Here is a 26,711-nt window from a genome sequence, read left to right as displayed (position 1 = left end):
ATGAACTGGGCAGGAGGTCCATCAAGAATATCGCAAGGGGAGGAGCCAAGATGGCGACCGGGACGGCAGCGTAGACTCCCGGCTCCGTGAACCTCCGCATCCCGCACGGATATCCTGCACGAGATCCTCAACCTGTGCTACGCGGTCGTGTTTCTGAAGGAGAGTGGCCCCAGACTGAGTGACTCCGAGGTTTCTGGCTGCGGTACCGCCGGAGAAATGAGCATCTGAACTTTGCGGCCTGTGCGGCCCCGGGGCCGGGACCTCGAGTGGACGCCGTGGCCGGGTGGCAGGTCAACAACAGCGGTCTGTTGTGACTGGGTGGAGTCGGTCCACCGAAGCGGTGCCAAACTCGGCCTACATTTCGTCGTGGTCGTTTCTATTGTCAAGCGTAGCGGACCGGGTGCATGCCCGGGGGTGCAGCTCTCAGATCCTCCGGTGGCTGACCCTGCCTTTGATAGTGAGCTGCCCGGCCGCCGCCCGTATCCTGCCCGGATCATTGTGGGCCGCCCCCGGATTTCTACGGGAGCGGGTCCGTGGTGGGGACGACTGTTGCCCGTGACCACGCAACGGATAACTTTTTGCCTGCCCCCGGAACCAGGTCACCGGCGACGTGGACATCGAGACGCTTGTCCCGGGGTCCCGGCCCCGGTGAGGGTCGGGCATACTTGGCGGCCATCTTGTTGCGATGAAGCCTACCATCCTGTCCGCTGGGTCGCAGCGGGCTTGTGGAAGTGCGACTTTTGGGAGTGCGGCGGCGCGATCCCAGAGAGCTGTGCTGGGGTACGGCGACCTCCTCGAGGCCCTTGGTGCTCTTCACTCCTCCTTGATCCATGGTGTTGGGGTCTTGGGGAGTAAGCTCAACGGTGTGGCGTCGGCGTTGGAGCAATGGCGACCCGCCTGTCCGCACGTCCACAGGGACTACTCACACTGCGCACAGGAGGAAACTTTGGCGGCCACCCCTGAGGTTAGTGCACAGCTGGACGCTCCGGCCAGTATGCTACAGTGTGTTCGTCCAGTTGAGGGCCTGATCTGTCCCGGAGGCGCTGGCCCTGAGTGGGATGTGGTAGCCTCGCCCCGTACGTGCCCTCCTGCGACCCAAGGACAACTCCAGCAACTATTGTCTGCTTTGGCTGCTTCTGCCTTCCTGGACCTTGAGTGCAGTGCATATCCTGGGGCAGCACTGGGAAGCCTGTTTCTCCACGCTGCGGACTGTGTTGATGCTCAGAGACTTCCATCCCACCTGTATGCGTCGCTTCTCGGACGTTTTTGGACAATCCTCCACCTTGGAACATCGGATATGGTGCTGGGTCGAGGGGTAGGCATGGGCAGAATTCCAAAGAGTGGTCAGGGATAAGGCTGATCCTTCAGGGGTGGTCATCTAGTGGACGGGCGGGCTTAGGGGTCGCGTGCTCTCCTGGCATAGCTAACAGCATAATAGGTGCATAATGCTCCCCATCTTTCTTTGAGCAGATCGATTTTGTGCTGTTTATTGTTCACCTTGGGGGAAACTTACCGTGCGGGAGGGAGAAGCCGGGGGTATGTTTTGAAGGCCCTCCTCCAGTTTATTAATACCCTCTCTACCCCCCCGTCTGGTGGGGTTCTTTTCCTACTTCTTTTTCCCTATTCTTCTATATTTCGGGTCTGGTTCCAGGGCGATAGGCACACTGCTGGGGGGGGGCCGTACTCATCTGCAGAGGTGCAGGGTGGGGGGTTGGGGGAGGGGATTCTTTAGTCTTTTCTCTCTTTTTCCATGGCCTCCTTTTTCTTCTCTGTTTCTTTTTGTTTTTCCTTTTCTGGGATCAGCGTGATACACTTCCTTTGCTATGACTCGCTGCCGCTCCATGTGTACCACAATTTCCGGGGTGCTTTCCGGGAGTTCTGGCCGGTGACTGCAGGCGCCACTGCTTACGATATTCTTCCCCATCCTGATGTTCTTGTGTTTGCGCCATTGACCTAACAGATTGCTGTAAATCGTTTCTGTCTATTACTCTGCATAACTGTAATTGTTGTTTGAAAATTGTCTGGCACCTGATCCTTCTGCCTTGTTTTATCATAAAATGAAAACCTTTTTCTCCTGGTGCCCTACCTACGCTGTTCACAATATTAGCATTACGATTCTCCTCCCCGAAGTGCTGCCTGTGTTTACATTTGCCTGTTTTTGCTCTAATTGCTTAGCGGCCGGCCCCGGGGGGTTGTAGGCCCATACCTGTTCGTGATTGAACTGTCAATAAAGGTTTACAAAAAAAAAAAAAAAAAAAAAAAGAATATCGCAAGGCTCCGTCCGGTCTTATACTGGCGGAGGCTTTGGACTACTCCTGAACTTTCCCACTATGCTAATGGCCTTATGGACATTATAAAAACTGATGTCTTTCATAAAATTGAGTGGCTGAAGAACTTACATGCGTCTCTAAAAGAGACATGGGTATGGAAGGGATATGGAATGATCCAACGACTGCCCAGTTTCCATCAAAAAGTTCTCTTAAAATCGCATACTGGGAAAGAATAGATTCCCAGGTACTGAGTAAAGCTGATGTCCAGTAATTTTCTAGAGTTTAAAGACTCCCCTAGCCTTGAACTATACTGGGATCTGGTCACTAATGTGGGTGATAGGAAGCTTTACTTCCAGTTTAGAGCTGGCTCTTTGCCTCTTAGATTTCTGACTGGAAGGTGGGCTAGGAAATCGGAATTGCAGTGCCCTGCATGCGGGGCTGTAATAGAATCAATTCCCCACTTCCTGTTTGCCTGTCCGGCATTTATTATCCCAAGGCGTGTATGGCTCTCCCCTATGTGCAAGACTCTTGGCACAAGGAGCAGCGCAGTGGCATTACGCATTCTGCGCACTAGCTCCTTGACAATAGTTTCTGTCGCACTGGCAAAATATCTGGGATGGGCATTGCGAAGAAAAGCAATTAAGCGTACCCTTGATGGTCTTCAATGAATTTAGCGTCTGGGTTTTCCTTTTAACTATTGAACTGGGGATTATTTAAAAGTGTTCTTAACTATTATATGTCAGTCTATTGATGTGTTTAATGTGTTTTTAAATGTATTTTAAAGTATTTATTGAAATCCATGTTTTATGTACTATGTTTGTGTCTTTTATGATTGTTTTAAATCGAATAAAGACTGATGATGATGACTTGCAGAAGCCGATGACCACTTACAAGCTCCCAAGTCAGGGAGTGTCCCTGCAAGCAGTTTACAATCTGGGCAAAGCTGGAGAGTTCCTTCTGCTACAGGCAGGAGTGCATTTGATGTCTGGGTGGTAAGGAGGGATGGAACACACCCAAAACAGGTGGGAGGGTATACAAGGAAAGGATTCAAAAACTTAGCAAGCGCAAATGCACCCTTGCATGAAGTTTTCTCCACTCAGGAAGGTGTACCAGTTATACTTCTGAATGTGACAATGTTATAAGCACCCTAGTACTCATGGGACGCTGCTCAAGAACTGTCCATCTCAACCAACGAGGTATCTCTAATCTATGGGTACAGGTTAGTCAGTCTCGGGACTTAGTACAGTACTTTTCAGATCCCGTGTAGTTTGCGACCTCCGCTCACGCGAGGTGTTGAACGCTCACTTTTAGTTTGCATTGGTTGGTTATCTTTTTCTTATGCTCTTGATGCTTACGCAACGCTCTATCTGGCCAGATCTTCTATGAAGCTCTGCAAAGTCCTTACCTCACCCTTCTCTGAACCCTCCTCCACACTGAAATCAGTTTCTTTCCACGCTCCATCGTTTCACCCCTTTCTCTTCTGTCCATCATCCTGAACTCACCTTTCTTTCTTCTTGCTACACACCTTTCTTAGTCCCCTCAATCTGTAATTTTTAACTGGTTCAACTTTGGAAGACCTGTTGCTCCTTATTTTTACTCTTTCCACCAGTCTAGACTCCAGATCGTCCCTCTTCACCGCTCGGCATCACTAAGCGCTCTCGCGCTCCAGAGATGAAAAATCGCTACTGTGCTGCTTGTCGCTTGGTGACGCTGTGCCCTACGCACCTCTTCTGCCATAGCCCATCTCTTACCTTTGAATTTCCAATTTAAATAAATCATCCTGAGATCTAGTCCCATTCTGCCAAATGCCTACCCTGGCCTCTTGTCCCACTTCAATCGTAAGGTTGACTTGTCTCCTGGATTACGTTCTTGCTTTCGCTTCTGGCGTCTTAATATCCTCAACTTTGGAGCTGTACTTTTCTCTGTTGGAAGATGCGCTCCGCATTCTCCTCATTTATCTCTAGCTCGGCGGTCCAGCTCTCCTTCGATGTTCTGATGTTGTCATCGTTCATAACTTTTTTTAAATATTGTGGATCTCAAAAGCTACACAGCGCCCTGAAGCAAGAACCATCTACAGTCAATAAATAGGTTATCGCCTGATGCATCGTGCAGCGGTTTATTAGCCTATTTTAGGCTGCATTAAACATACTGCATTCGAACAGAAAGAATATTGATTAAGGTGCAATATAAATCCACACAATGGGATGAAGCCTAATTGGAAAATCAATCTCGGAAGTGCAGCAGTAACCGAGCCTGCAGTTATCAGAAAGTGAACCCAGCTTAAAGGCCTCATAAAAACAAATTAACTATAGAAACACCATCTGTTTTATGAGATCCGAGTTTGAATAATGCCATCAAGAGAGAAAAACATAGAACTAACCAGCCCAGAGGCAAAACGCCCTGCCGTGGCCTGTCTTGGAGGTTGTATGTGCCTTTCAAGGCTACTTTGATGACGGCTGATAGCCAGAAACCGGTCCTAGGATGCTTGATTCCGGTCCAGGGAAGACATGGCTTGGCAGTTCGGGCTGGACTGTTCCCATGAGGCACAGGGTCAAGACTGATTTGCATATGGCCATGTCTAAACTGGGGTGTTGTCGTGGGCAAAAGAACGATGGATTTAACCCAGATCTCTTGACTGGGGGAGAATGTATGCATTGTCAGCATTCCGTCCATCATTTGTTTGTTGTAACGCTTTTCAAGGCTACGTCATCAGGGTTTTGAACTACAATGGAGCCCTAGGGTCCAAGAACCTGGAATCCAGCTGTTGTAGCTAGTCCAGGAGGCTTGGATCGAGGTGTAAACCCATAATGGAGCCCTAAGGTGCAAGAACCTGGAATCCAGCCGTTGCAGCTAGTCCAGGGAGCTTAGATCCAGGTGTAAACCCATAATGGAGCCATACGGTCCAAGAACCTGCAATCCAGCTGTTGCAGCTAGTCCAGGGGGGCTTGGATCCAGGTGTAGACACATAATGGAGCCCTAAGGTGCAAGAACCTGGAATCCAGCTGTTGTAGCTAGTCCAGGAGGCTTGGATCCAGGTGTAAACCCATAATGGAGCCCTAAGGTGCAAGAACCTGGAATCCAGCTGTTGTAGCTAGTCCAGGAGGCTTGGATCCAAGTGTAAACCCATAATGGAGCCCTAAGGTGCAAGAACCTGGAATACAGCTGTTGCAGCTAGTCCAGGGGGCTTAGTTCCAGGTGTAAACCCATAATGGAGCCATACGGTCCAAGAACCTGCAATCCAGCTGTTGCAGCTAGTACAGGGGGCTTGGATTCAGGTGTAATCTCAAGACCCCGGGGGGGGGGGGGGGATACAGCTCCCAAGTGCGCTTGAACAGGCCTATGAAGTCAAAATGATTGCGGCGAAATATAAAGATTATAGAATTGTTCTGTATGTCCCTCGCCAGCTCTACTCTTCCTTCTCACCCTCTTGCTCAGCTCCTACAGCATCTCCTCTCAGTGGTCTACCTCAAGTTTGAGTAGGAGGCTTACCGCGTTATATGTGGTTACGTGTTATATACGAGATGCCAAAGGACGATGTGGTGTTTCCTAAGAACCAAACCCTTAACAATGATGATTCTCAGGTTGCTTGAAGGAGGCAAGAGAATTAATGTGCATGCAAAATATTCAAATCTACGTATGTCAATGAGTAACATAAATGAAGCCCTTCTGCAATAGGTACCAGGGAGGCAGCATTAATAAACTGTTGTATAAATGAGTGTGCAGGTGGCAGAGGGGGTAAAAAGCATTTGGCTACGGTACCAAGTACATGCCACAGTTCAGTGAGATTCAATTCACCGGGCCTAAAAACAAACACTGGCACATCTTGAACTCCGCAGTAACCACACTTACAGAGTGCGGTATTTTTTGGGAGAATGTGTGATAAGGGTGCGTAGGTCCTGCCACCCACAGCCGCAATGCCACCTTCCTCTGTCATCGCACCTCCAAACGGTCCCAAACATTGCCCTCAAAATCAAACTGGCCATGTGTTGCAGAAAAGTACCTCACTCTTGACCTTCGACCTCTACTCCGAACCATATATGCGCAATGCTGTGACTATTTACGTTTATAGAGGATAAAACATCCAACTTCTCTGGACTACCTGGATGAGACCCTGCTGATGCCACATGTTCTTCTGCACATCACCAAAACAACTGGATGATTCAGTGTCCCTCTTACACACACTCATTTAATGCAACATCTACCTGCTCCCCCTCTCCCCCTTTCCTGTGTCCTGGATCCACCAGGATGACTACGCTCCCTTTCACTCTTCTTTTGAGCATTTGACGGCGGTGGCCAGATCCATCAATAAGTGGTCAGATTTTTTGCTAAGAGCATCAATGGCTTTATGGTCTTCTTAGAATTTCAGAGGTTTGCTAGGACTTGGTTCCACCCTTGGCACCAAGCTGCAGACACGAGCCCACAGAGCAGCGACCCACCTGCCCGGTTCAGAAGCAGTAGCACCTTCTCCGTAAAGACCTTCACGTTGGACCGCTTGCTTAACGTTGTCATGATCACATTGTTTTCGGGAACTAGAAGAAAGGAGCAAGAAGCGTACAAACAATGTTAGTACCCATCACTACTGAAGCAAGGCGCAAGTGTAGTTTTGAGGCCATTGGCATTGTGACAGCAAATAAAATGAGCAGTTGTGCATTTGTGACAAAACCTTGGACAAAACTAAACACAGGAACTCATTTCACAACAGGATCTAAGGGAATGAAAGGCTCAGGGTAGGGGTGCTTTACTAAACCCTCTGTAATCCTCTCCTGACCTCAAACCACGAGGCATACTGTTCTATGTCCTAACCATGAGCTAGGGACGGTGTTAGGGGGTCTACTTCCAGTTGCCAGACGCAAAACCCAGGCTCTGATCTGATCCTCCAGACTGTCTACTGGCACATGGGCCAGAACACAACACCACCAGCATCCGGTCCAGCAGGCAACCGCCACGCTCACCACTCTAATGCATAAGAAATCCCCGCACGACTGCGTGACAGGAGTGTGTCACAGTACAGAGCTGAAAAAGTCACCCATGATACAAGGTTCTGCTCATTCGAGTGATCTTGGAAATTGATTTGCAAAGGAGACCAGATTCAGAAAGCAATAACCTGGCTGGGACAGAGTATCTGTGCAGCCTTCAGGCGACTCAGTCTGGGCTTCTGAACAGCTTGGAGGATAAGGCGGGGCATTACAAGCCTATGACGTGTGGGCAGCCACCGAAAACCCTTGAGAACACAGACGGTGTAACCTGGCCTCAGCTACTAAGGAGCTGGGTGAAGCCTTTTGGGTTCTCTAGACCCTGGAGATCAGCCGCAGAGATGGGTGAGAGATGACTGCACCAGACCAGTGCAGAGAAACCTGGGAAGTTAGCCGTCCTCAGCACCATCACCACGAAGGCGTGAGAGATTACAGCAACAAAGATGGCATCCAAGCACTCGCAGCTTTCCCCAAACTGAACACCAAGTGATTACGTAGGGCACGGCCACACTCAATATGGTAAGAGCAAGACTTTATCCGTGCAGCAGTTGAGTCTCCAGTGGCACTATAGTAGTGAGAATCACCACTGGTCCTCTCTCCACAGTGCACAGAAGGGGCACAGCTCCAGAATACGCAGGCACCAGGTTTCCTCGGTTTTACCTAATATAGGAACAGCGCTGTATGGTGAAACATGCAAGAACCAAGCGCTTGACAGGGAAGTGATGTGGGAAGTAGTACCACAGAACTGAGGGTGTGAAGGGGGACATCCGGTGTCCGACAACCAGACGCAAGAAGGCAGAACCAGGTGGGAAGGAACATCACACATCAAAGGGATTTTGGGGAAAAGGGTGGGCCCAGTGGCAGGTGGGATCTGAGACCAAGGGATTGAGGGGGGACAGAGGGAATCAGGTGGGAGTTGGTGCTAGAAATCACAGAACTTGAAGGGGGGGTCAGGTGGGGAGTGGTATCCGAGATCTGGGGACCTGGGGTGAAATCAGGTGTGAGTAGGTAGCATAGAAGCGAGGGTGCAACGGGGGAAAGCAGGTGGGCGCTGTATCAGAGATCCGAAACCTTAAGACAGGAATGAGGGAGGGGGGGGGAGTGGCACCAGTGAACCCAGGATATGATCATGGGAAAGAGGTGGTGAGTGGTATCAGAGGTGTGAGGGCTTGGATAGCGAAATAAGACGCTAGTGGGAATTAGACGGGACATGGCATCACCTGAAAGGGGAAGTTTCTCTTAACTGCAACTACATCTCCTTGTCTGGTGCCCCCAGGAGAGCAGTTTGGGTGCAAAGCTCTCTCGCTCCTTCCCACCAATCCAGAAGCGCCGCTCTGAACACACAGTGATGTGACATTATTAGGTTATCAACTCAAGGTTGCAGCACACTGATTTTGCATTTGCTGAGGTTGCGTGGTCCAGCAGTAGAACCCATGGGCCTGGGGTCAGGAGGTCCCCACCCCCTCATAGACATCCAGCAACATTCTACCGCCACCCGTGGCCAGAGGGCGCCATCGAAAACCAGCTGCTGACAGGTCTCCCGGGTGTAAACTGTTTGTGATGCATCAGCAGTCATATCCCAAATTCTGACTGCTCCTAAAAACCTTTAAATAAAAACACACGGTTGTACATATCCTTAAAATGATACTATTTTTGGTAGAGGAGCCTTTTTAAATGCTTTGCATGACATGCACGTCCATCCTTTGAACCGCTCAGATCACTGTACACGAGCTTTAAAAATGAATAATACATGTTGAACAAACGTCACCTTTCTGATCGTGCACTGTAGCCCCGCCCCTCTTTGCAAGCCTTTGACTGGGTGGGGGCGGGGCCTTCTCATCCCTTGAACGAACCCCATGAACCTGCCAGGGCCTGCCTGCTGCATACTAATGTCGGCATTGATTCCTGGCGCCCCGCAGTGTGACCCCACCCTGGGCGTGCGCTGCCTGAGTGACCGGCGCTCACTAAAACACTTCAATGTGAGTGAGAGAAGTCCAAACAAGCATTTATCTCTACATAGTTAGTAGCAACAAACGTATAAAGTAACTTAGCACCGACGGCGATACCAAAACTATGTGTGAAACAGATACATCTGTACTGGGTTTACACAGCAAAACTGCTTCCAATAACTTGCAGGAAAGGAAAAAGGACATTTATTTATATATAGACACACAGACACACACACACCCATAGATATAGACACGCCGCGTGTCACACGCGCATACACACACACACACACACACCCACCCACACACGCCACCGAACATTCTATTTCTGGGGAGGGGATGGACCATGTATATTATGCTGATGACGCCACATACCATATGTGCGGTTTGTGGGCATGCTTGCGTGTCCCCAGCGGGTCTGGTGAGTGGGCTCGTCCTATCATAATGGGTGTAACTTCAGTTTGGCGCACCGCCATGTGCAGTTTGAGGTGTTGCTTGAGAAGTGGGGTGCTTCGTGGATGCTGAGGGACGTGTCCTCTGTGCCTGCGTCATAGAGATAATGACGCATGGGAAAGACCCCCTGGGTACCTGTGTATTCAGTGCGAGCTGCGGGTAGGCAGGTGGCAGGCTTACACTCGATAAACGAGCCATCCCGCTGCTGAAAGTACCAGGCGGCGGCACCTGTAATCGCTGTACTGACCACGTTATGTTAAATGTATTTGTGGAGCACACGGACGCTAGGCTTCTGGGAGCTGAAGAACTAACACAGAAGGTTTATAAAAAGATAAAGATTAAAAAAAGATTGCAGGCTGGAAAGCCAAGTTTTGATGGGTCTCCTGAACTGGACCAGCACGGATTCTGGTGTTTGGTGGCAGTAAGGGAGTTTGACTGTTGGTGTGATGCAACCGAGGAAGCGCTGTCTGTCCTGCTGCGAGGCGCTATCAGTAGGAACTGGTTTCAAGAACCAAGACTCCTGTTGGGTAGATGGACTGAACTCCGAGGTTAGAAAGGCGGGGCTGCATGGGTACAAGGACTTGAGAGGGCTTTAAAGGGTCCCCTAGAATGAACGGGCAGCCGATCAAACTTTTAAAATTGGTGTTGCTTCTCAGTTAAAATAACAAAAAAAAAAAACACATTAACAAGGTAGAAACTCGAATTTTATACCCAAGATTCCTAAAATAGCCTTTTACTCATTCCTGTGCTGTACACTGCAACTTTTAATTTGTTTCTGATGGAATTAGGGGTCTTCCCTAAGCCATCTTTTTTTTGGTACGGGGGGAGAAGGGGGGGCTTTCAACTGGGCGACTTGTTTTAATCGGGCTGTTTGCAGTGCGCATTTTTCAATTTACACCTCCGCCCCTGGACAGGAGTGGGAATGGGCCCCCTTCTGTGGCTGGAAATGGGAAAACAGGACCTTGGCAAATTTAAATTATGCTGACGAAATTCGCAAATCTTGCATTACATGAAATTATACCACGTGTAATTTTTTCCCCGTTGGGGACAGGTGTTATATGCAGGAAATATCTTGGCAACACATTTTATGCCCAAACTAGCCTCTTGTTTGTACCTCATTCGAGATTCGTTTTACACACAAAAAACAACAATTGGTTAGATTTCCCAACGTTTCCATTTAATCTCTCAAAAACAAGGTACACAATTCTCTCCCCCCCCCCCCCCCCCCAATATGTGCGCCCTAATGTTCATACAGTTGCATAATTAAGTGACTGTAAATAAAGAAAAACAGTTGAAAAGAACATACACGCGCACTGGCCTCTACGCCAGGCTACTGAATTAATAGGGCGCTGGAGGGAGCAGGTAAATTCTGCACTTAAAACGGCGGCGCTGCGGCCCTCGAGGCGCATCCTTTGATGAGCTGCAGTTCACGAACCCTTGTTTTTTGTGTAGAATTAGACGGCAGCACAAACCAGGCTCGAGGCCTTGATTTCCGCTCGCGCTGCGTGCTTAGATAAACCCCGGCTCCCCAAAGGATACAGTATTTGCTTATTTGAGGCTCCCGTTCTAAGCAGGGCTCCCAGAGCCCCCCCCCCCTCCTCTGCAGTCTGCCCACGCCACCCCCTCGAGGGTCACTCTGAAGGGAGGCACAACGCCAGCCAATCACCAGAGTCCCTGCCTTTTAAAAGTCAAAGCCCCGACCCCGTGGGCCTCCCTGTATGATGGAGGATAAGGAGGTACGTGAGGACGGAGAGGGTAAGGGGGTACGTGAGGACGGTAAGGGTGTACTCGAGTACGGAGAGGGTACGGATGTACGTGAGGACGATGAAGGTAAGGGTGGGAGGGCAAGGGTGTACGTGAGGACAGAGTGGAGAGGGTAGGTGCGGATGGAGAGGGTAGGTGCGGACGGAGAGGGCATAGGTGTACGTGAGGACAGGGGGTAAGGATGGAGAGGGTAAAGGAGTATGTGGGGACGGAGAGGGTAAGAGGTATGTGGGGACGGAGAGGGTAAGTAGGTACTCGGACAGGCAGGGTATGGAGGTACAGGAGGACAGGAAGGGTAAGGAGGTACATGAGGACAGAGAGAGTAAGGGGGTACGTAAGGACGGGCAGGGTAAGGGTGTACGTGAGGACGGGCAGGGTAAGGGTGTACGTGACGACAGAGAAAAGGGGTAGGTGGGGACAGAGAGGGTAAGGGGGTAGGTGGGGACAGAGAGGGTAAGGGGGTAGGTGGGGACAGAGGGCAAGGGGGTAATTGGAGACAGGGGATAAGGGGGTACACGTGGAAAAGGAGGGTAAAGAGGTAAGTGAGGATGGAGAGAGTAAGGGGGTGGGTAGGGACAGAGGGTAAGGGGTATGGGAGGACGGGGAGGGTAAGAGGGTACACGAGGACAGGGAGGGTATGAGGTACGCATGAATGGGGAGGGTATGGGGTATACAAGGACAGGACAGAAAGTGGATACGTGAGGACGGGGAGGGAAAGGGGGTATGTGAGGACGGGCGAGGGTAAGGGGTTCAGTGAGGACGGAGAGAGTAAGGGGCTGTGAAGATGGAAAGGGTGTATGAGGACATGGAGGGTAATATGGTATGTGAGCATGAGGAAGGTAAGGGGGTACACAAGGACGGAGAAGGTAAGGGGGTTTATGAGGACGTGGAGGGTAAAGGGTACACGAGGACAGAGAGGATAGGGGGTAAACAAGGATGGGGAGGGTAAGGGGGTACACAAGGACAGGGAGGGTAAGGGGTACACACAGATGGGGAGGGTATGGGGGTATGCAAGAACAGTGAGGGTAAAGGGATACACGAGGACAGGGAGGGAAAGGGGGTATGTGAGGACGGGGAGGGAAAGGGGGTATGTGAGGACGGGGAGGGTAAGGGGGTATGTGAAAATTGGGAGGGCAAGGGGTAAGTGGGGATGGAGCGAGTACCAGGGCCCGTGAAGATGGAAAGGGGATATGCGAGGACATGGAGGGTAAGGTGGTACGCGAGGACGAGGAAGGTAAGGAGGTACGCGAGGATGGGGAGGGTAAGGAGGTACATGAGGACAGGCAGGGTAAGGGTGTACGTGAGGACAGAGAGGGTAAGGGTGTACGTGAGGAGGGAGAGGGTAAGGGTGTACATGAGGACAGGTATGATAAGGAGGTACACTGTCTGTAAATCTGCTCTTGGTTGGTACAAACAGAGCCCAGTGAAGCGTGCAGCCTGTTGCAGCTCAGCTCCTGGGGAGAGGTCCCTCCTACCCTCCTGACCCATCGATCAGCCCCTCCCCCCCCCGAGCGGTCACCCTCAGCTCTCCAGGCCACTGAACTCAGGTCTCCATTTGCCTGATAGGAAGGTGGTGGTGGTGAAGGCTAGACTGTCGAGTTACTGTACAAATTTTGGCCTTCGTGCTCGTATAACGGATGTTGGCTTATGAAATGTACTCATCCGACCACATTCGTCAAATCGCCTTGAAAAAGTCTAGGATTAGACGAAACGCGTGTCAACAAGATCGTGCGCTGGGAATTTTTGAAAAGTACTAATAAAAAGAGAATGAAAAGCCACAGATGACCTCATTGGACTATTTGAATTTTTCTGTATATCTGATGTCTCATTTGCTTGTCCACATGAACTTGTATTAAGAATTTAATTGGATCTCAGACTCTATCCAACACTGATCCAGTACTGTATTTGGATTACTGTACCTGATATAGGGTGTGCTGTAATGAATATGCTACTTACCAGTATGCATCTGTTCTTGGCATGTAGGGCTGCTGACATTCATATCTGTGCATAGATCGCCGCCTAGTGTTGGGTCCGGATGTTTGCACGTTGTTGTCCTGGAAGAGTCTTCGAAGTATCCTTGGATAGGTGACTCCTCCCCTGGACTACAGTGCGCATGGGCATCCTCTCCATCCTCAGATTGTTTTTCGCCATTGTGGCAGTGATGGAGTAGATACAGAAAGTGATGACCATGCTTACAGTAATTCTGAGAGCTGCAGCTGCTACAGGCGCCGGGGAGGAGGGAGGGCGATATGAATGTCAGCAGCCCTACATGCCAAGAACAGATGCATACTGGTAAGTAGCATATTCAGTTCGAGGCATGTGGGCTGCTGAATTCATATCTGTGCATAGAATGTATAGCAGTGCCCTCTATTAGCGGCGGCTACCAGTGCCAGCTGCAGCGGTCTGAAAAAGGGTTTTGAGAACAGCCTGTCCTACAGCTGCCTGCTGTTTTGATTGCACATCTACACAATAGTGTTTGGTAAACGTGTGTGTAGTGGACCAGGTGGCTGCTCTACATATATCATGCAGGGGAATATTTCCTAGAAAAGCCATGGAGGCCCCTAACTTACGTGTTGAGTGGGCTCGTGGGGGAATAGTTAATGTGCGTTTTGCCTTTTGATAACAAATTTGGATACACTTAACTATCCATCTGGCTATCCCTGCTTTGGAGATGGCGTTACCTTTGTGGTGTGGGGCAAAGGCAACGAACAGTTGTTTTGTCTTCCTAAAGGGTTTGGTCCTGTCGATGTAATACATGAGGGCCCTTTTTACATCTAGTGTGTGAAGTGCCCTTTCCGCAACAGTTTGTGGGTTTTGGAAGAAAACGGGCAGTTCAATGGTTTGATTCATGTGGAACTGCGATACCACCTTTGGCATGAATTTGGGGTTGGTACGTAGTACGACCCTGTTGGCATGAACCTGTATAAATGGCTCTTGAACTGTTAGTGCCTGGAGTTCACTAACTCTTCTTAAAGAAGTGATCGCTACCAGGAAGGCTACTTTCCAGGTGAGGAATTGAATCTCGCATGAGTGGAGAGGTTCAAAGGGTGGACCCATCAGGCGTGTGAGGACCAGGTTGAGGTTCCACATTGGAGCTGGTGGGTGGCTTGGTGGAATAACTCGTTTGAGTCCTTCCAAGAATGCTTTGATGGCAGGCACTCTGAATAGAGATAGGTGCTGCCTGGTTTGTAGATAGGCTGATATTGCGGTCAAATGGACACGTATAGAGGTGTACGCTAGATTGCATCGGTATAGGTGTAGGAGGTAACAAATGATGTTTTGGATGGATGCGTCCAGCGGGTTAATGTCATTATTACCGCAGTAAATAACAAACCTTTTCCATTTGGCTGCATAGCAAGCTCTTGTAGTGGGTCTTCTGGCCTCCTTGATGATGTCCATACAGTCAGGTGGCAGGTTGAGGTAGCCAAACTCTAGGACTTCAGGAGCCAGATCGCCAGGTTCAGCTGTTGCGGATCTGGGTGCTGAATCTCTCCATGGTTCTGCGTCAAATGCGCGGGTTTGATCCGCAGCCTTTGATGCGGCACCACGGAAAGTTCGAGGAAGGTGGTGTACCATGGCTGGCGTGCCCACGTAGGAGCAACTAGGACGAGTGTCAGGGAGTGTTGTCTGAGTTTGCGAGCCACCAGCGGTATCAACGGTGCTGGGGGAAAAGCGTACGCAAATCTGCCGGACCAGTTCATCCATATCGCATTGCCCTGCGACTGCGGATGTGGGAACCTGGCGGCAAAGCTTTGGCATTTTGCGTTTTCGCTTGTGGCGAACAGGTCTATCTCTGGATGACCCCACTGCTGGAAGTACGGCTGGAGTACTGATGGGTGTAACTCCCACTCGTGCATCTGGTGGCTGTGTCTGCTGAGCAGATCCGCCATTTGGTTGTCCTTGCCGGGGAGGTGTTCCGCCATGAGGAACATGTTCCTCTGAATGGCCCACTTCCACATGCTCTGAGCCAGATGAGACAACTGTGGAGAGTGCGTCCCTCCCTGCTTCTGTATGTAGTACATTGCGGTCATGTTGTCCGTCCGGATCAACACGAACTTGTTGCACAGATGTACTTTGAATGCCTTCATGGCTAGGAAGATTGCCATCAGTTCCAGAAGGTTGATGTGCATTTTCTTCTGCTGTGTCGTCCATAGTCCCTGCACTGTGTAGTGGAGTACACGAGCTCCCCATCCCTGGAGAGACGCGTCTGCTGTCAGTACTATTTGTGGAACAGGCTCCTGGAACGGTCGACCCTTGCAAAGGTTTTGTGGATTCCACCAATGCAGAGAGTTGTATGCCCGACCGCTCACCAACACTAGGTCTTTCAATTGTCCTTGAGCCTGATTCCACTGACGTGCCAAGCACTCCTGAAGCGGGCGCATATGTAGTCTCGCGTGTGGGACTATGAAGATGCAGGAGGCCATCATGCCTATCAACTGCATGAACACTAGCGCCGGAAGGGAGTGTTGAGGTTTGAACTTTGAAATCAGCATTTGCATGCTGTTGATTCTCACCAAATTTGGCTGAGCTGTGGCCGCCAGAGTGTCTATAGTCGCACCTAGGTACTGTTGTACGTGTGCGGGCTGTAGATGGGATTTTGGGTAATTTAGTGAGAACCCCAGACTGTGAAGGAGGTGAATGGTGCGGGACATGTGGCTGGCACATTGCTGGGCTGACTTTGCTTGAACGAGCCAGTCGTCCAGGTAAGGGTAGACGTGTATGTGCTGCCTCCGTAGATGTGCCGCCACAGTAGCTAGGCACTTTGTAAACACCCTCGGTGCCGTTGTCACGCCGAAGGGAAGGACTGTGAACTGGTAGTGCTGCCCTTGAACAGTGAACCTGAGGTATTTTTTATGTGATGGGTGAATGGGTATGTGGAAATACGCATCCTTGAGGTCCAGTGTGGCCAGAAAGTCTCCCTGCTTGAGCAGCGGGAGGACTTGCTGTAGAGCGAGCATGTGAAAATGCTCGGAAAGAATGTATCTGTTTAGGGATCTCAGGTCTAATATAGGTCTGAGTGACCCGTCCTTTTTCGGTATTAAAAAGTACAGGGAGTACACCCCCGTACCTTGCTCTTGGACGGGTACGACCTCTATTGCGCCTTTTAGAAGCATACTGTGCACCTCCTGCTGTAAGAGCGTTAAGTGCTCTGAGGACATAGGACGGTTTTTTGGAGGTATTGTGGGTGGAGTTGAGGTTAGTTCTAGACAGTAACCGTATTTGACAATATCTTTGACCCACCTGTCCGTGGTGATGGAGTTCCACGTGGACAGGAGCCTTTGTAGCCTTCCCCCGACAGGTGTTATGTGGTCGGGAGGAAGGGAGAGGGCGTCACTGCTTGTTCTTGGGGGGAGGACCTGGTGTTGCCGTAGCCGCGTCCTCTGCCCTTTGTACTGGAGCCACGATATCCACCCCGGGTGTTTTTATCGTAGGTGGTTTGGGTATTGCCTTTGCTGTATGTCTGCTGTGACCCCTGCCCTCTACCTGCTCCCCTATTTCCGTGGCGACGAAAGGAGCTGCTCCGAAAGGACTGAGTCTGGAGAGCCCCCATGGACTTCGCAGTGTCTGTGTCCTTCTTTATTTTCTCAAAGGCCGTGTCAACCTCCGGCCCGAATAAATAGTCGGGGTTGACAGGTTGGTTCAGTATATAATTTTGCACCTCAGGTTTGAACCCGGAGATTCGCAACCAGGCATGTCGTCGCAGCATGACGCTTGTGTTTATGGCCCTGGACGCCGTGTCTGCGGCATCTAGTGCACACTTGATGGAAGCATTTGTGAGTAGCTGTCCCTCTCTGATAAGAATTTCTGCACCTTCTTTGAACTGGTCAGGGAGATGTTGGAGTAGTTGCTCCATTGTATCATAGTGCGCTCTATCGTAGCGAGCGAGGAGCGCTTGAGTGTTGGCTATGCGCCATATGTTGGCAGCCTGTGCGGCAACTCGCTTGCCAGAGGTCTCTAAAACCTTGGACTCTTTGTCCGGGGGAGGAGCGTCACCTGTTGATTGCGAGTGTGCCCTCTTGCGAGCATTCGCAACGACAATGGAGTCGAGAGGTAATTGGCCTCTGATGTAAGTAGGGTCCCCAGGTGCTGATCTGTACTTTTTGTCGATCCTGGGGTTTATCACCCGTGCCCTGGTGGGTTCCTTGAAGATGTCCTTGGCTGGTTTGAGGACTCCTTTCAGCATGGGCAGAGTCTTTACATGCCTTTCCGAGGAAGCGAAAGTGTCCATAAGGAAGTCGTCTTCCACGGTGTCAGAGTGAAGCTGCACGTCATGATTATTTGCAGCCCGTTCAATAAGAGCGTTGAACGCTGCAGTGTCCTCTGTCGGAGATGTTTTCGCTCCATAGAGTTGAGGGTCCTGTGCATCTAGAGGTGCACTGGGGTCTGCAGGGTCGCCCCAAGTTTGATCAGGGTCCTGTTGGTCATCAGGGTCCATGTCTCCGTGGTAAGGGACTTGGTCATCCATATAGTCTGCCAACGCATCCGTGTCGGAGTGTGTGGGAGAGAATGATAGTGGGTCTTGGTAGGGCGAGTCGAAAGATTCGCAAAGCACAGGTTCTGAGTCCACAGGCAGCTTTCTCTTTAGTGGGATCCTGAAAGGGTCCAAGGGTGGCTCTGAAGTTATCCTCCGGTCATGGATAACCATCCTGCCGGTGCTGGCGTCGATGTAACGTGACGGAGACGTCTCAGCAGGTGTAACCGTGGTGTGGGTGACCCGTGTCCTGAGTTGGAACATTTTCGGGATCGTGGATGGCGGCAGGCCAAAAGTTATGTTGGCTGGCGCCGAAGAGGCTGTTTGAGCTTTTAGTGGGCCGGAGCCCGATGTGTCCTGGAGGACCGCTTGGGTTTTGCTGCTTTGTGCCGCAACGGTTCGCACTTGAAGCGCTTTCGAGGCCTTAGCGCCGACCAGGTTTGTAGAGGCGGCCGTGGACTTTTTCGGCGCCGGTGGGTCATCGGGTCGAGGGGCGGAAATGGCCGTCGACGTCTTCGATGCAGGAGGCTTCGGTGTTGCCGTGGAAGCGACGTGAGACGCAGCAGGTGGTATGACCTTTGGTTTAGGAGTCGATGGCGTCGGCGCCGAGAGCCGAGCAGGTTTGATGGCACCGAGGGCCTTTTTCCGAATGCCGACTCCGGCGTCGGCCGCTTCAAGTTCGGCACCGAAGTCTCGCTTGGTGCGCTCGGTGCCGATGCGTGTCGCTGGCGTCGAAGGTGTGGAAGGCCTCGATCAGACTAGCGCCACTTTCGGTTTCGGTTTCATTTGTACCGGTGCAGCTTTCGGTTTCGGTTTGGTAGAAGGGAAACCAGCCGGTGTAGGTAATAATGACTGCCGCTGAACGTCCGAGGCCGGGCCCGAAGAACCGCGGGATAGGTCTCGGGTAAGGCCCGAAGGCGATCCCTCGACCGGAGCCATAGACTGTGGCACTGGGCCCTCGTCAGTCTGAACGGGTAGGCCTTGCTCGTCATTGGAGCTACTCTCTTCGGCCCCTAAGGCCTCATCGTCGTCTCCTACCTCGGCGTTGTCTTCATCTCTGCGAAAGAGTGATTCGTCGACGTCGTCCGAACCGGAGTCATGTTCGGAACCAGGATTGGAGGGTAGGACTTCCAACTCCTCGACATCTTCGGCGTTGAAGATGTCTGCCGGGGCCGGTGCCGCGTGCTGCGCTTCGAGTCTCGCCGCTCGACGATTCCGTAGAGTCTTCTTGGAACGGAACCGGGCACAGGCCATGCATGTCGATTCGTCGTGGTCCGGCGACAAGCATTTGTTGCACACCGGGTGGACGTCGATATGGGGATATTTCGCATTGCATACCGGGCACCTCTTGAATGGTGTCCTCGACTCCATCGTCTGTGTCGTCGATGGTCAGGTAAAAAGCGAAAAGTTGTTTCCGAAGTTAGTAAGCTAACAGGTAGGGTCGAAACCGATCGAGTGAACAGTACCGACGCGAACTAAAGGCCTTTTGGCCTCGACTAACTTTTTCCTAACTGGAATTAAGATAGCACATCCGAACCCAATGGCGGAAAAAAACAATCTGAGGATGGAGAGGATGCCCATGCGCACTGTAGTCCAGGGGAGGAGTCACCTATCCAAGGATACTTCGAAGACTCTTCCAGGACAACAACGTGCAAACATCCGGACCCAACACTAGGCGGCGATCTATGCACAGATATGAATTCAGCAGCCCACATGCCTCGAACCTGCTTTTTCCTTTGTTAGGGTAAGGAGGTACATGAGGACAGGCAGTGTAAGGGTGTACGTGAGGACAGAGAGGGTAAGGGTGTACGTGAGGACAGAGAGGGTAAGGATGTACGTGAGGACGGAGAGGGTAAAGGTGTACGTGAGGACAGAGAGGGTAAAGGTGTACGTGAGGACAGAGGGTAAAGGTGTACATGAGGGCAGAGAGGGTAAGGGTGTACGTGAGGACAGAGAGGGTAAAGGGGTAGGTAGGGACAGAGGGTATGGGGAAGATGGGGACAGAGGGGGTAAGTGGGGACAGAGGGCAAGGGGGTAAATGGAGACAGGGTAAGGGGGTACACGTGGACGGGGAGGGTAAAGTGGTAAGTGAGGATGGAGAGAGTAAGGGGGTAGGTAGGGACAGAAGGTAAGGGGTATGGGAGGATGGGGAGGGTAAATGGGTACATGAGGACAGGGAGGGTATGGGGTATGCATGGAAGGGGAGGGTATGGGGTATGCAAGGACAGGACGGTAAGTGGATACGTGAGGACAGGGAGGGAAAGGGGGTATGTGAGGATGGGCAGGGTAAGGGGATAGTGAGGACGGAGGGGGTAAATGAGGACGGAGAGAGTAAGGGGGTAAGTGAGGAAGGAGAGAGTAAGGGGCCTGTGAAGATGGAGAGGGAAAGGTGAAATGCGAGGACATGGAGGGTAATATGGTACGTGAGGACGAGGAAGGTAAGGGGGTACGCAAGGACAGGGAAGGTAAGGGTGTTTGTGAGGACAGGGAGGGTAAGGGGTACACGAGGACAGAGAGGGTAGGGGGTACACGAGGACAGAGGGTAAGGGGGTACACAAGGACGGTAAGGGGTATGCATAGTTGGGGAGGGTATGGGGTACGCACAGATGGGGAGGGTATGGGGGTACGCAAGGACAAGGAAGGTAAAGGGATACGTGAGGACAGGCAGGGAAAGCAGGTATGTGAGGACTGGGAGTGTGAGGGGGTATGTGAAAATTGGGAGGGTAAGAGGTAAATGAGGATGGCGAGAGTAATGGGGCCCGTGAAGATGGAGAGGGAAATTGGGATATTCGAGAACATGGAGTGTAAGGTGGTACATGAGGACGAGGAAGGTAAGGGGGTACGAGAGGACAGGGAGGGTAAGGTGGTATGCGAGGACAGGGAGGGTAAGGGGTAGGCGCGCAACACCCATTGGACTCAGAGGGCTTCAGCCCCCCCCGTCGTGTGCGGCAGCACGGGATGAGACACCTTCCCGGGCAAAAAAGCAGCCGCACCCGAGCACTTCACAGGTCTTTAAAAGACCATTTGTATGTTAATGAGGCCTTGCTGTTGTTTCACCCCCTCTAAGAGCCCCTGCAGCTCCACTCTGCCGATTGCTTAAAGTTCAACCCCCCCCCAAATTTTTGCTCAGCCCCCCCCCCCGAAATTTGGCTCTAGTTGCGCCTCTGGTAAGGCGGTATGCAAGGACGGGGAGGGTAAGGGGGTACGTAGGACAGGGAAGGGGAGGGTAAGGGGGTACGAGAGGACGGGGAGGGTAAGGGGTATGGGAGGAGGACGGAGAGGGTAAGGGGGTACGCGAGGACAGAGGCGGCGACACCTACCTGGCATGTGCAGATTGAAGGCCAGCAGCACGTTGACGAAGAGGTCTGGGAGCTGGTCTGTGGTGTCCGAAGGTAAGCCGTCCTCAACCACATCCAGCAGGAACTGGATGAAGTGGGAGTTCAGGTGCTCTGTCCCCGCAGAGGAAGAAAGCAAAGGTTACTCGGTCCGTCCAACAAGTGCACAAGGTCACACGAGAGCACTCAACATACCACCTCTGGTCTACAATCATTACCGGCGGTTATCACCAGTGACAGGCATTCATTTCTGGGTGCACTGTAGTTACAAACAAGGAGTAACAAAAACATGGAGTTATTTATACAGTTATCCATAATCTGGAGCACGTAAACAAATGAAGGGCCAATGTGCCTGGGTCCGAGGGGTGGGTGGGCGAGGGAAGAGGAGCTTCATTTATAGGGAGGTGGAGAAGGGTCAATGTGCCAGAGCAAGGAAGAAAGACCCCACCAAGGAGAAGGGAGTGCAGGGGCATTATGGAAGGAACAGGAGATGCGGGAGAAGAGGGTTAAGGGGCAACCAGCCAGAGCACGGAGACAAGGAAGAAAAGCACCAACGCGGGAGGGGATGCAGGGGCACCAACGCGGGGAGGGGATGCAGGGGCACCAACGCGGGGAGGGGATGCAGGGGCACCAACGCGGGGAGGGGATGCAGGGGCAATAGGCAAGGACCAGGAGACAAGGAAGAAAAGCACAAACGCGGGAGGGGATGCAGGGGCACCAACGCGGGGAGGGGATGCAGGGGCACCAACGCGGGGAGGGGATGCAGGGGCAATAGGCAAGGACCAGGAGACAAGGAAGAAAAGCACAAACGCGGGAGGGGATGCAGGGGCACCAACGCGGGGAGGGGATGCAGGGGCAATAGGCAAGGACCAGGAGACAAGGAAGAAAAGCACCAACGCGGGGAGGGGATGCAGGGGCAAAAACGCGGGGAGGGGATGCAGGAGCACTAGCCAAGGATCAGGAGACAAGGAAGAAAGACTCCAACAAGAAGGAGAGGGTGGAGGGGCAATATGCCTGGCAACAGGTGGGAAGGAATAAAGAGGCTGCAACGAGTGGCAGGTGGAAACAAGGCAATGTGTCTGGAAAAAGTAAATAGAGGAGAGCCTCCGACAAAAGTAGGCAGAGAAGAGGCAATGTTCTGGGGTACCAGGTGGCCAAGGAGGAGAGCCTTTGACAAGAGCAGGCAGAGAAGGGGCAATGTTCCAGATACCATGAGGGATGTAAATGTAAATGTGTTGTACTTGTATAGCGCACTGTTACCCTAGGGTGTCCTGGCGCTGTACTCATACCGCTGTGGAACCCTTCCTGGCTTTTCCCTGTGAAATGTCCACTCCTGGGCACCCCCAAGGGGAAGCCAGGCATCCCAGCGCTGATGGGGCCGTTGTGGAGATTAAGCAAGCTATTGCCCAGAGTTGCAGAGTGGGACCCATGATTACAATAGGCACCGAGGCGAAAATTAACAGGTCCGAGGAAATTGAGCCCAAGACCCGCCGAGGCGGTAATTGAACCCTGGTCCCGGGCCAGACCTCTGCATCAGGGTCTGCCGCTCTAACCATTGAGCCACACTTCTGCACAAGGAGAGGCTCTGACAAAACTAGGCAGAGAAGGGGCAATGTTATGGGGTACCAGCAGGAGAGCCTCAGACAAGCGTAGGCAGAGAAGGGCCAATGTTCCAGATACCAAGAGGGACAGAGGAGAGGCTCCGAGTGGAGCAGGCAGAGAAGGGGAAAAGTTCTGGATACCATGAGGGGAGGAGGAGAGGCTCTGAGTGGAGCAGGCAGAGAAGGGGCAATGTTCCAGATACCACGAGGGATGGAGGAGAGGCTCTGAGTGGAGCAGGCAGAGAAGGCGCAATGTTCCGGATACCACGAGGGATGGAGGAGAGGCTCTGAGTGGAGCAGGCAGAGAATGGGCAATGATCCGGATACCACGAGGAATGAAGGAGAGGCTCTGAGTGGAGCAGGCAGAGAAGGGGCAATGTTCCGGATACCAAGAGGGACAGAGGACAGGCTCTGAGTGGAGCAGGCAGAGAAGGGGCAATGTTCTGGATACCACGAGGGATGGAGGAGAGGCTCTGAGTGGAGCAGGCAGAGAAGGCGCAATGATCCGGATACCATGAGGGATGGAGGAGAGGCTCTGAGTGGAGCAGGCAGAGAAGGCGCAATGATCCGGATACCACGAGGGATGGAGGAGAGGCTCTGAGTGGAGCAGGCAGAGAATGGGCAATGATCCGGATACCACGAGGGATGGAGGAGAGGCTCTGAGTGGAGCAGGCAGAGAAGGCGCAATGATCCGGATACCATGAGGGATGGAGGAGAGGCTCTGAGTGGAGCAGGCAGAGAAGGCGCAATGTTCCAGATACCACGAGGGATGGAGGAGAGGCTCTGACAATACTAGGCAGAGAAGGGGCAATGTTCCGGATACCACGAGGGATGGAGGAGAGGCTCCGAGTGGAGCAGGCAGAGAAGGGGCAATGTTCCGGATACCAAGAGGGATGGAGGAGAGGCTCTGACAAGAGCAGGCAGAGAAGGGGCAATGTTCCGGATACCACGAGGGATGGAGGAGAGGCTCTGAGTGGAGCAGGCAGAGAAGGGGCAATGATCCGGATACCATGAGGGATGGAGGAGAGTCTCTGAGTGGAGCAGGCAGAGAAGGGGCAATGATCTGGATACCATGAGGGATGGAGGAGAGGCTCTGAGTGGAGCAGGCAGAGAAGGGGCAATGTTCCGGATACCAAGAGGAATAGAGGAGAGCCAAACAATATCGAAACAAAATATATGGAAGTGATTCATAATCCATGTAGACGCACTGCACTGCATTAGACACCCTTGCATCACAGATATACTTGCTTTGTTAAATCATGAAAGCTCAACCTTCTGACGAAAGAAATCCAAGTTTCCAATGCAAACAGAAAATATGAGTTTTGAAGGTGCTTACCGTAGTGGTGGTAGGGCAGCGGCTCGCCCATCGAGAAGGTCATCGCGAGCACCAAGGCCGAGTAGCACATCTTCTGATGTTCTGTAAGAGGAACACAAAACAAAACCAAGACATGACGAGGTGCACTAGAGAAGCGAGTGTCACTGCTAGGGATGGAGCCCGAAGGGTACTTCTGTCATGGTGTAAAAACACAAAAACACCTAGGGAAGCCGTTCAATCTTACTCCCTCATTGGGGCTCCTTAACATCTGGGATGCAACTGACCTCACTGAGGTAGAGCAGCAGTTCTGCACCTTGGGCTGCACACTAGTTAAAAGAGCTATAGCAATGAAGTGGGGGGTGGCGGAGAGACCATCGACAAGAGCCTGGGTGGCTGAACTCGACAAATGCATGACTGCAGAAAAAGAAGTATACAAATTTAGAGGTCGCCCCAAGAAGTGGGATAGGAAATGGGGTGGGTGGAATGCGTATCGTGGAGATTCATGTATATCCCCAGCTGTAGAAATGGAACTGTCTAAGGAAAAACACATTTTCGGCTGCAATAGTTGACTGTAATCAATGGCTATTTCAATACGCGCACTAGATATTATATTGCTGTAATGTTTGCATACTGATGTCTGCGATTGTATGCAGTTATCATTAAAAATAAAAATAAAAAAAAACAAGGAGTCCCCTGTGGACTTCATCAGAGCCTATATTAGAAGACTATGTAGACACAATATTTGCTTTCAACATTATTAGTTTACGGAAAATGCTATGAACGCTGTAATCTTATTTAACAGGACTCTATCATCAAATCAACGAAGCACGCTTCTGATATGAAAAGAGCTCATTCAAGACGACTAAGCACTGCGTCTCGCCCACACCAGAATCCCACGTAGAATGTAACATGGTCAATAGTGAATCCCAAAGAGAAGACACGATCAACACATACAAAAACCACCAAAGTACAGGCAACCGCAACAATACCACTCCGCAAAGCACCAAAGTGTTACCCTCACCATCGCTAACCTCTCAAACCTAGTCAACCCCATAAGGCTATATTCTGTTAAGACATCAATCCACAGAACGTCATCAATGCCTCCCTCACCCAAGGGACTATCAATGCCGGACAGGAGTGGAGGGGTGGCGTGGCCGATAACTAGGGAGAGAGAATGGACAGAACAGACAGCAACATGCGTATCCTACTTTCCTCACCCACTACCTCATCTGCTCAGCTGCCCCATCCCTCACCTGCCACCCACCCCAACACAAGGCCATGCTCAAACAGCCTCTCAAGTTCCATCGGCGAGAACCAAAGCTAGTCAAATGATTCCGCTCCCTCAAACACTTCCTCATCGCTCACCCCAGGAGGATCTGAACACACTTACATCAACCTCTGACCGCCCCCCGCAGATGTCAGCATCTGGCGGAACCCTGAAACAATCTACTTCCTTTTCACCATCTAAATGGGTAAAACACGCCTATGTTAGTTTCAAAGAGTGAGGTGAGACCAGCTCTACTACCCTGGCACCAGCTGGCACACTCAGGGTGAAGTACCCAGATTTTCTATGGTGCAAACAATTTTCTGATGGGCAACGTCACATGCATGATTTCTACTTTGGCAAACGCAGCCTGAGAGTTCTAATTTTTTATTGTGTTGGTGATAATGCTTTAATAGTCCTTCAAGGAGGGGCAGGGTAACTTGTGATATATCCCTACAGAAATGCATGTAAAACATATTGCCTTTTTAAGGTCTGGCTTGATGGGGCAGTGCCAGACAATTAGGAGAGAATCACCAGGAAAGGGACTTTGGCTCTGCTCACATGTTTGGAGCCAGGAGTACATGTTTTTTTTTAGCAGAAGTTGCGTGCTACCACAAAAAAGGGCTTGTCCTCCATGCAGCTATGATCATTATGTTTATTCATCCGGCTACCTTAGCTTGAACTTTCAGGGGCACACACGACATTGAAATGCTATTTAAGTGTCTTAGATAACTAGATAATTCATGATGTTTTTCTCTGGCAGCAGAACAGCTGGGAGAGGCAGTCATTAACCTATGTGCATTTTTAGGTCTGGCTTGACAGTGTGAGTTACCTGGTCTTTTAACCTACACAATTATTATTCTACAGTGCTTTGATTCCCACACAAATACATATCCATTCATCCATTTCCATGCGATTTACTTCACATTACATACAACATTTATTGAAAGCTAGACCCATTTGCATTGCCAATGCTTGTCTTCAACTGCTCTGTGGAAATCAGTGTGTGCAGCAACAACCAGAGGGCGAGTGAAAGACAGTAAGAAACCAGACTGAACTGAAGAAAAACAGAGGTAGAAGTCGCCAAGACAAATGTGTTCACAGAACCTTGCAGGTTGGATATGATTCCGTGTGCTCACATTGGTACACTGATCTGTTTACGGACGGACTAGTTGTGAGGAGAAACCTGGAGGCCACTATTCCTCAGAATGAGTTAAACATTCTAAGAGACCACAGTGAATGGGATGGGAAAGCTTTGTCAAGACCCAAATGGTCGTCGAATGGCTGCTATGGCAGTAGACGTCGAGGCGCGTCGGAC

General features: G+C 51.3%; 1 protein-coding gene across 3 annotated transcripts in view; it reads right to left on the bottom strand.

Moving 5' to 3' along the window:
- Window positions 1-26,711, bottom strand: part of NCKIPSD (NCK interacting protein with SH3 domain) — a 333,056-nt gene that overhangs the window by 13,676 nt on the left and 292,669 nt on the right. For all 3 annotated transcript variants that reach the window (XM_085624362.1, XM_085624363.1, XM_085624364.1), the window contains exons 9-11: window positions 24,151-24,231; window positions 21,199-21,327; window positions 6,707-6,799 (exon numbers count right to left, since the gene is read on the bottom strand). In XM_085624362.1, coding sequence (XP_085480488.1) covers window positions 6,707-6,799; window positions 21,199-21,327; window positions 24,151-24,231 — 303 coding nt within the window. The remainder of the gene's footprint in view (window positions 1-6,706; window positions 6,800-21,198; window positions 21,328-24,150; window positions 24,232-26,711) is intronic.

This window comes from Triturus cristatus, chromosome 9 (assembly GCF_964204655.1).
Source record: "Triturus cristatus chromosome 9, aTriCri1.1, whole genome shotgun sequence".
Taxonomy (NCBI): domain Eukaryota; kingdom Metazoa; phylum Chordata; class Amphibia; order Caudata; family Salamandridae; genus Triturus; species Triturus cristatus.
The sequence above is the reverse complement of the archived record's forward strand: the minus strand, read 5'-3'. Positions and strand labels throughout refer to the sequence as shown.